This window comes from Misgurnus anguillicaudatus, chromosome 21 (assembly GCF_027580225.2).
Source record: "Misgurnus anguillicaudatus chromosome 21, ASM2758022v2, whole genome shotgun sequence".
Lineage (NCBI taxonomy): Eukaryota > Metazoa > Chordata > Actinopteri > Cypriniformes > Cobitidae > Misgurnus > Misgurnus anguillicaudatus.
In genome coordinates, this window is record NC_073357.2 from 61615662 (window position 1) to 61625785 (window position 10124).

Consider the following 10124-nt stretch of genomic DNA (forward strand, 5'->3'; position numbering starts at 1 on the left):
CTGCATGCTTGATCTTAGCTCAGAGAAAATAACCACGAGGGAAGTCTTCTGCCAGTTTTGTGTATGATCTACAATGCAAAAAATGATTTTCAAGAAAAAGTTTCTTGGTATTTTTGTTTTGTTTTTAGTAAAAATATATAAAAAAATCTTGAAAACCGACCCAAGAAAATAAGTCTAGTTTTTAGACCAAAAATATCAAATGTAAGAAATTTTGTGCATAAAACAAGCAAAAAAACCTGCCAATGGGGTAAGCAAGTTTTTCTTGAATTTTTCTTGAATTTAGTGTTTAAGAAAGATGTTCAAGATTTTTTGCTTACCCTATTGGCAGATATTTTTGCTTGTTTTATGCACAAGGTCACTTGGGTTTGATGTTTTTGGTCTGGAAACTAGACTTATTTTCTTGGGTTATCTTCTTTTTACTGAAAACAAGACAAACATTCTAAGAGCTTTTCTCTTGAAAGTCACTTTTTTTGCGGTGTAATCTTAGAGTGATACTTTAATTAGAGTAATTTAAATGTTACTTAACAAGATTGCTGATTTGATTATCCTTGCCTACCCTAGAAAGAATAGGCAAAGATTCTGTATTTCCATACCATAAAATACACTTTACAATATGGTCCCGAGTTGTTACATTGGTTACTACATCAGTTAACATAAACTAACAATAAACAATACAATACTTCTACAGCATTTTTTATCTATGTTTATTTCAACATTTACCAAAACATTTTTAAGGCCCACTGAAGTGCCTTGGAATGTGCAGAATTATTTGATGTGGTGACTTCATTTCCATGTCATTGTGGAACTATTGAGAAGCCCCTCCCCCTTTTTAGATTAACCAATAGCGTTTTGTTTATGACACAGTCCAGCAAAGCTTTTGAGCACCACAGTTTTATTGAAATAAAGTCAAATAGTGTCCCGATATATATCTAATATCTGTAATAACAGAATAAAAACAATGATAACATGGATGTGCAATTTATGTTTGTGTGTATGCAGCAGTGTTTGTCTTCTCTTTTACTCTGTTGTTCTGTTTATAATTGTAGAGTTATGCACTGTCACTTTTAAGGTGCAATTTGTAAGATATTTGCAGTAAAATTTCCAAAAACCACTAGGCCAGTATTTTGTCTTTTCAACTACTTGTAAATCGTGAGAAAATTTCCATTCAAAACATTGACACGGGTCAGTGCAGTCTCCTGTCAATGACGTTAATATCCATGTGACCCTTTGTCACCGCCTTTACTGACGTAACAACCACATGACAACAGTGATCGAGTTCGGAAAAATAAAATGGCGGCCAAGGAAGCGACTGGAGCACAAATTTTGTGTAAATAAAGGTATATTTTCACTTTTTACACATTTTAAAGCCGCTCTATGCAATTCTGTGTTTTTGTCAAACAGCGACTGGAGAATACTTGCAACTGTCGTAATTTCCCACTCTAGTACTCCAAAGATAATGACCAGGTAATGTTTCACAATTTCATACAAATATTAGGCTACTGCATAGTCTACTAAACTACAGATGATGGTAATAGGATAATAAGAAGTTTATTCCAAGTGTAGAGTGCATATAATAATAAAGTACCGCATTTGCTAGCTTATAATGTTTTTACATGATTGCAGCTAACACACAAGTAAACATTACAAAATGCCATGACAAAGTTAATTGTGTACGTTGCATTATCTCATAACATTGTTTGTTATAATGTCACTATACATGATTATTGCTATTTATCATAATAGTTTGCAAATTGTGCATGTTTACACTATTTACAACCTCTAGGCTTATTTGTGTCCTGATAATTATATGAGATATTGACAACTGTTGTCATGATAATCGCATGACATACTACAAGCAAGCGCAACAACATACAACATAGACCGCAAACAAGTTTACAAATGAGAGATTTACTTACTAGTCCATCAACAAGCTCGCCAAATCAGCATCCCTCCAGTGCTGTCTTTTAGCTCACGCCAACGAGTAAAAACCTGACCGAGTGGGACTCTTATCCGGTTCCTAACGCGGTCAGATTCTCTTTTCCTTTTCCTACTCTCTTCCGAACGCGCTTTCTTAACTTTTAAATCGTTTAGCCTCACGTCTCAAATTCACGCGTGCAGTTGTTGTTATAGGCTTGATCGACTTCATGCAGCGCTGCAAGATCCGACAGCCGGATGACGTCAAAGTGCCTTCTCGGATCATTCTCGCGGTACTTTGACATCATCTGGCGGTCGGTTCTTGCAGCGCCACACGAAGTCGAACAAGCCTAACGTGTGTGACATCGTTGCCGTAAACCAAGTCGTGATTCTCGCGAGATTTGTCAGGGGCGGTTCTCTCAAGCTTGCATTTCTGATTTTGGTAGCGGCGTCCTCCCCGAGCTTCAACAGGAGGATGATTCGTCTTACTATGACTTTGTTTACCACCGAAATAACTTTGAAGCTGTTATATTAAGGTAAAATAACTGCATAGTGTGTCTTTAATTGCATTTCTAGCGAGAAATTAGTATTGTAGTTTTCAAATATGTGATTAGTTATCACAAAGGCACTCTCTGTTTATATTTCAAACACGCTGCCTTTGAAGTGCATCTGTAAGCCTTTCTCTGAGCTGCCTTCATGCCTCCGAAGTCATTTCCTCATGAGGCAACAAGTCCTCACTGCCTTGAGCTTTCGGACCCAGCTAGTGTCGTGGACAAATGCGGAACTATGCGATAGCGCCTGTCGGGCTACGCGCTTGCTTATGGACTATGGATTTCACTTTGTTTGATTACTGGTTGTGTCAGCAAAGACAGCTCATGTAAACGTACGGGCCAACCAAACGACCCAAGAAGAGTTTGGAACAAAACGAGAGAAAGAATTAGGATTTGTTGTTGCATTATCTGGATGAAGAGAGTTTCGCGACAACATTTAACTAGACAGAGATTCTGATCCTGCTTGTGTTTTACGCGATGGGCGAGTTGTTTTGATTCGTAACCCTTCAAAAAACGTATGCTATTATATTGATCACAACATTAGTGTGTAGATTGTAATCAGTGCGTCTTCTCGCGGACGATATGCTCATCAAGAGGTATGGTACAGCAATATAAATGGTAATTTTAAGACACTTCACAATAAGATTTGTACTGTCAATACATTATGTGAAAAATCATTGTAAATTGTAAGTTGAAAACTTAATTCTGTGCTGTGTTAACCATCGAATTTGGACTAATGTAACATCTATGACTAACAATTTCGTTTTGAACATCACATATAAACTTACATAATGAAATAAAGGATGTCATCAAACGCAACATTTATAAGACTTGATTACCTTATCCGTCAACGTGATTTCTCATTCGTGTCTGATTGATGGCCATCAGCGGTTGAGTAAAATACTACAAATCCCATAATTCCACGCTGCTTCAGAGCGTCATTAAACAACGCCATTGTTATTGATTTGATCTGGCGCCATCTAGCGGTGCAGACAAATTGCATCTTTAAGTATCAGTGTTGATGTTTATGTCACTGGGTGGCGACCCCTGTTGGTGAAAGGGGTTATGAAAATAAACCAGTCTAGTGTTGACATTCATACGAGCTGCATGTGTAATTATTACGACACGATACATGGTGTCAGAAGCGTCTGATAATGGCTCAAGGACTCCGTCGTATCGATCCACTACTGTTTGATGACAACATTGCCGGCAACTGGCGGAAATTTGAGAAAGAAAGGACAATCTACTGCAACGCAGGACTAACGGATAAATCTAAGAAAGTTCAAGCCTACACGCTGCTGAATCTTGCCGGCCTGGAGGCTGTTGAAAAGTCAGAATCCTTTGTTTATGGAGAGGAGAAAAGTCACGAAGACCTGGAGATGCTACTGGTAAAGTTTGCTGAATTATGTTTGCTAGCGAAAAACATCATTATGGACAGGCATGCTTTTAACACCGCTAGTCGATTCAAGTCGATTCAAGCATATGTCGCTACTTTGAAAATACTGGTGAAGAAATGTGATTTTGACACACTCTGTGATGAATTGATCAGGGATCGTGTCATCTGCGGGATACAGAGTGACATCCTCCGCAAACAACTATTACGTGAAAAGAAGCTCACTCTTGAACTGGCAATTAGCATTAGCATGCTCTATGAACAGTCAGAGAAAAGCTCTAAGGAACTTCATAAGGAAGCTGAAGTATGTTCAATTCAGAAGGCTCGCTGTGGCAACTGTAATGGCCAACACTCACCTGGCCGCAGCAAATGTTTTGCTTTTAATAAGATATGCAACAACTGTGGAAAACCCAATCACTTTGCTAGATGTTGTCGCTCTGCACCAGCGCAGGCCACAGCTCGCCCCACAGCCCGCACTCTATACAGAAGAAGAGAAATAGGTAAAGTAAATGAATTTACCATTGAACCAGATGATCAAATTGTTGACACTTTTTACTGTGACACAATACTTACGCCCGCACAGAAGGGGGAAATCTTCGCCACGCTCTCAATGAGGAACGAAAATGGACAACTTAAAGTAAAAGTGGACACTGGTGCCAAATGTAATGTGCTGCCCAGAAAAATGCTGCATTCAGTTGACCACACAGTGCATGTGGATCCAAATGAAAAGGTCAATCTAGTGCAGAGGTGTCAAACGTACAGCCCGCGGGCCGCATCAGGCCCGCAAACGGGTTTAATCCGGCCCGCGAGATGATTTTGTAAAGTATAAAAAATATTTTTTTTCAATAAAAGAAACTGCTGTTCCAATTGCATCCACTGGATGGCGCAATAGCAATTGTGTTAAGCAAGCAAACTGTAGGGCAGAGGGCAGAGCACGTAGGTCAAGCAAGTGCAGCCAGTCTGAATGAGCTACTTTGTTTTCCCCGCGATATTTTTTACTTTTCTACTTTTAACACTATTTGCATTTGCACCCTCATTCCCCCAATATGTCTCTGTCAAAAAAGAGAAAAGTGGACGCAGAGTGCAGAGTGTTCCAAGAAAAATTGTCATCCTCCTATTTATTCACGGAAGTGAATGGGAAAGCTGTATGTTTGGTGTGTTCACATCAAGTTGCAGTGCTGAAAGAATATAACATTCGTCGCCACTATGTGAGTCTTCATGCCGATAAATATGACAACTTTCAAGGACAGCGGAGAAGAGAGAAGGTGAATGAACTGTTGGCGGGTCTAAAGAAACAGCAGTCTGTGTTTACTCACAGCCGAGACATCAGTGATGCTGCAGTGAAAGCTAGCTACCTCATTGCTAATGAAATCGCAGTGGCTTCAAAACCATTTAGTGAGGGTGAATTTGTAAAAAAATGCATGATGAAGGCAGCGGAGATTGTGTGCCCTGAAAAACGACAGGCTTTTGCAAATATCAACCTGACAAGAAACACAGTTGTAGGCAGGATTTCCGTCAGTGGATTTGGACAGCCAGCTGAAGCGAAAAGTAAAGTCTCAGTTGCAATTGATGAAAGCACCGACATTACAGATGTTGCACAACTGGCCATTTTCATCCGCAGAGTTGATGACACATTGACCATCACAGAGGAGTTCGTGGAGTTGGTGCCGATGACAGATACAACAACAGCAGCTGATATTTTCACCGCACTCGTCGGCGCGCTGGACAGGGTCGGAGTGGACTGGTCCCGCGCTGTCAGCCTGGCTACAGATGGCGCGCCCTCAATGATCGGGAAAAAAGCAGGTGTTGTGACAAAGTTCACAGAGAAAGTACAATCGGCAAACGGAGGATGTGATATTTGGACTTTTCACTGTATTTTGCACCAGGAGGCTTTGTGTTGCAAGTCATTAAAGATGGATAACGTCATGAAGGTGGTCATCCAAACTGTTAATTTTATCCGATCCAGAAGCCTGAATCACCTTCAGTTTGACAGCCTTCTCAGAGAGAAAGACCACATCTATGGCCTGCCATACCACACTGAGGTAAGATGGTTAAGCCGAGGTGCTGTGCTGAGGCGTTTCTTTGATTTACGAGAAGAAATTGAACTGTTCATGGAAGAAAAGGGCAAACCAGTGTTAGAATTTCATTCTGTAGAATGGATGCAGGACCTTGCATTTATGGTGGATGTTACGGAGCACCTGAATAACTTGAACAAACAGCTGCAAGAGCGCAACAAAGTTGTCACGCAGTATTATGACAGCATACGTTCTTTCAAGTTGAAGCTGTCATTGTGGGAGACACAACTCGCCGGTGGTGATGCAGCTCACTTCCCCTGTCTGAAAACTATGTGCGCGACCCAACAGGTGACAGACATGAAGCGGTTTAAAGATAAAATAACGGGACTGTCACGGGAGTTTGAGCAACGCTTTCAGATTTTTGGTGAACTGGAGAAAGACTTCAAAGTTTTTTGCTCGCCATTCACTGTGAATCCCTCTGATCTGCCAGTCAGCATCCAACTTGAAATAATAGACTTGCAATGTGACTCGGATTTGAAGGGCAAATTTGCCGCAGCTGGCTTGGACACATTTTATCAGAATCTATTGCCAGGTTACCCCAACTTGACAGCCCTCGCTGCAAAACTGTTGTGCATGTTTGGAACCACATATCTTTGTGAGCAAGTTTTCTCTGTAATGAGCATAAATAAAACAAAGCTGCACTCAAGGCTCACGCACGAGCACTTGAATCACATTGTCACAAGTAATATATGTTAAGATTTCTGGCTCAATAATGACAATGTATTTGCACACACATTTAGACCTCCTTGTCCGATTCAGCTAATTCACATGTTCTGAATGAAAACGCGTTGTGGAAACGCTTTAGGCTAGTGCTTTTTGTCCCTCTCTGCTATAGTAGTTTATCAATACGGCAAGTCTCCTGAAGCCTCCTTGGACTTACCCATTCAATGTAAATAAAGAGAAGAAATTCTAAGCTTACTAAGAAAAGTCAGATCACTGGAGGTCATTTGACACCAACGAGGACATGTTTATGAAAAAAGCCATTGATTTTGATTAATAAAACACTTAAAACCCTACTTACTGTCCCTTTAATGACATGTTTGTGCATGCCGCAGCCAGCCATTGTGAAACAGTCAAAGACAATTATAAAGGAGCAAAAAGTCAAGACAAGACTTTTTGTCAAAATTTTGGTGTCCACCAGTATAGTTTGTCCAAAACAAACCAGAAAAGAGACACAAAGTGCTAAATATTGGAATTTTCTTTTAAAATCCAAAATATCTAAAGCAATGACAAGACTTGATGGGGTGGTGATGGCACAGTGGATAAGACATGGGTTCGAATCCACTGTGACACACCATTGTGTCCCTGAGCAAGACACTTAACCCCTATTGCTCCAGAGGCGTGCGACCTCTGACATATATAGTAATTGTAAGTCGCTTTGGATAAAAGCGTCAGGTAAATGTAAAGACTTTTGTCAGTGACTGTAAATGTTGGCAGCGTATGCAAAGCTGTCTGGAAATCCACCCATCCCTTTACCCACTACTGTAAATGCCAACCCACAATGAGGTTAGAAAGAGTTGCTGATCTGCTGATTTTTGCAGAAGAAAACCAGGAGGACTGAAACTACAAAAGAGGATCCTCTAGAGAAATCTTCTGATTCAGATGCAGCACCTGCTGACTCAGTCCAGGCAACTCATGAAAGCATAAGCTGCTACCTGGCCACACATGACATCTTCATGAAAATGTAACAAAACTCCAAAAGTGTGTGTATTTTGCTTAAAGGAAAATTCTGGTGTTTAGCACTTTGAGTCTCTTCTGGTTTGTTTTGGATGAACTAGAGTGGTGGACACCAACATTTTGACAATAGGTTCTGTCTCGAGACTCAAAGTGCTAAATATCACAATTTTCTTTTAAAACCAAAATATCTAAAGGTATGACAAGACTTTTGTCAGTGACTGTACATGTAGGCAGTGTATGCAAAGCTGTCTGGACATCCACTCATCCATTTATCCACTACTGTAAATGCCAACCCACAATGAGGTTAGAAAGAGTGTGCCATGGTTGTACAATCCCATTATTTGATGATCTGCTGATTTTTGCAGAAGAAGGCAAGGCAAGGTTATCACAAGAGGACTGAAACTACAAAAGAGGATCCCCTGGAGAAATCTTCTGATTCAGATGCAGCACCTATTGACTCAGTCCAGGCAACTCATGAAAGCGTAAGCTGCTACCTGGCCACACATGACATCTTCATGAAAATTTACCACATTTCCTCAAGAAAGAGTGTGTGTATTTTGCTTAAAGGAAAATTCCGGTATTTAGCACTTTGAGTCTCTATTGGTTTGTTTTGGACGAACTAGAGTGGCGGACACCAGCCTTTTGATAATAGGTCATGTCTCGAGACTCAAAGTGCTAAATATCACAATTTTCTTTTAAAACCAAAATATGTAAAGGTATGACAAGACTTTTGTCAGTGAATGTACATGTAGGCATTGTATGCAAAGCTGTCTGGACATCCACCCATCCATTTATCCACTACTGTAAATGCCAACCCACAATGAGGTTAGAAAGAGTGTGCCATGGTTGTACAATCCCATTATTTGATGATCTGCTGATTTTTGCAGAAGAAGGCAAGGCAACGTTATCACAAGAGGAATGAAACTACAAAAGAGGATCCCCTGGAGAAATCTTCTGATTCAGATGCAGCACCTATTGACTCAGGCCAGGCAACTCATGAAAGCGTAAACTGCTACCTGGCCACACATGATGTCACACGGTGACGATCTCTAAGGGGGCAGAACCAAAGATGGGGCGGAACGGAAGAGCAGAAACACCGGAACTTCCGGTAAACGCCGCGAGACGAAATCAAGCCCGACAAAACGCAGGTGTGAATCATGAACGTAGCGGCTGGGGATTGGAGGATGTGAAGACGGAAAGGGATATAAAAGACAGCCTTAAACACGAAGAGGAGGTTGATTGTTGGTGTTGTGGTGGCCGTGTTGTGTTGACGAACCGTTCCGGTGTTGCAGAGTAAGGACCTGGGCACAGTCACGCTGGTAGCAGTAGGAATTGTTGTTTACTGGAAACGAAGCAGAGGAGGAAACAGAGGCTGAGTATGTGATATATATGAAGATTTTGGAAGCGAATGGATTTATGTGCATCACTGTGTGTTTCGAGTGTTGATGAGGAACGACTCACCGTAAGTGCTGCTGGAGAAGATTAGAGCGGTGTATTTGAATACGGGCGAAGAGGATTTCATCTGTCTATAGGAGAAGGGAACAAAGAAGGCCATCGTTAACCATTGTGAGTACTCAGTGTCTGATACAGTGTGTATTGTGGAGTTACCTTGTTCAACGTGTTTTGTGAGTCTTCAGTAATTAGGTTGACGGCCCTGCCACGGAGCAGAGTGGTGGGAGAGCCGGGAAGTGACGATTCTGGGAGAAGCAAGGGGCCGCAGCAGCGACGTTTATACTGCTGGCCTACACTTACAACGCCAACCGGTCCCAGGAACAATTCAAGGAAGACGGGGCTGTGACCTTAATGTTCACATAGAGTGCTGTGGGTGAGTCCGTGCCTTGCTGTGAGAGTACACTTTGAATTAGTGCAGTGGTATGCTGTGTTTGTATTGTCGGTAGCCCCCCTCCCTTCACTGAATTCGCCGTGGGAGAACGAGAGGCTGTGGAAGCCGGTTGAACAACTTACTGTATATGCTGTGTGTGCCCCCCTGTATTGAAGCTCCAAGTGTAGCACTCTTTTGGTCATCCCTCGGATCTGGCCTGACTTGGTGGAACGGTGGTGAAGGACATCGACTTCCTAGACTGCTGTGAGTAAAACAATTATTAACAAGTGCTTGTGTGTAGGAAGAACATTGTACTGTCATAAAAAGGGTGGCGAAGATCATATCTCACCTGTTACGGAGCCTCTTCAAAGGTGCGCCCCTGTCCAGTTCTCTGTGCCGAGGTGGAAGAGAGGAGAAAGCAGCGTTCGGCTCGGCGTGACGGTGCTAGATTTCCCCCTTTGCAGTGCCAGAGGCCTCTGGGAAGGCTGTACCACGACGCTTTACCATCTCAAGGTTTGGAGTGTATTTATCGATCGATTGGAGTGCAGTCACCGTAAGTCCACCATCCACGAGCAGTAGTCAATGTTGTAATAACCTGTTGAATGACCAAAAGTTACTACAATTCGAAGGAAAGTTGAAGAGATGCAGTAGCTAAAGCTAACTTGCCTCTGCTTTATGTAATGAGCTCCCAG

The 10124-nt window shown here is 41.7% G+C and overlaps 1 protein-coding gene across 1 annotated transcript; it reads left to right on the forward strand.

Annotated features, from left to right (window-relative positions):
- Positions 1 to 4747: 4747 nt before the first annotated feature.
- LOC141352834 (general transcription factor II-I repeat domain-containing protein 2-like) lies at positions 4748 to 8653 on the forward strand. The gene is made up of 3 exons (XM_073858846.1): positions 4748 to 6608; positions 7976 to 8092; positions 8498 to 8653. The coding sequence occupies exons 1-3, from the start codon at positions 4905 to 4907 to the stop codon at positions 8651 to 8653; spliced, it is 1977 nt and encodes a 658-aa protein (XP_073714947.1). The 5' UTR covers positions 4748 to 4904.
- Positions 8654 to 10124: the final 1471 nt, after the last annotated feature.

Excerpts from the sequence above, each read along its gene's own strand:
- LOC141352834 (XM_073858846.1), top strand. The coding sequence starts at position 4,905 with ATGTCTCTGTCAAAAAAGAGAAAAGTGGACGCAGAGTGCAGAGTGTTC. Across the intron at positions 6,609-7,975 it reads ACGAGCACTTGAATCACATT|AAGAAGGCAAGGCAAGGTTA; the intron begins GTCACAAGTAAT and ends TGATTTTTGCAG. Across the intron at positions 8,093-8,497 it reads TCCAGGCAACTCATGAAAGC|AAGAAGGCAAGGCAACGTTA; the intron begins GTAAGCTGCTAC and ends TGATTTTTGCAG.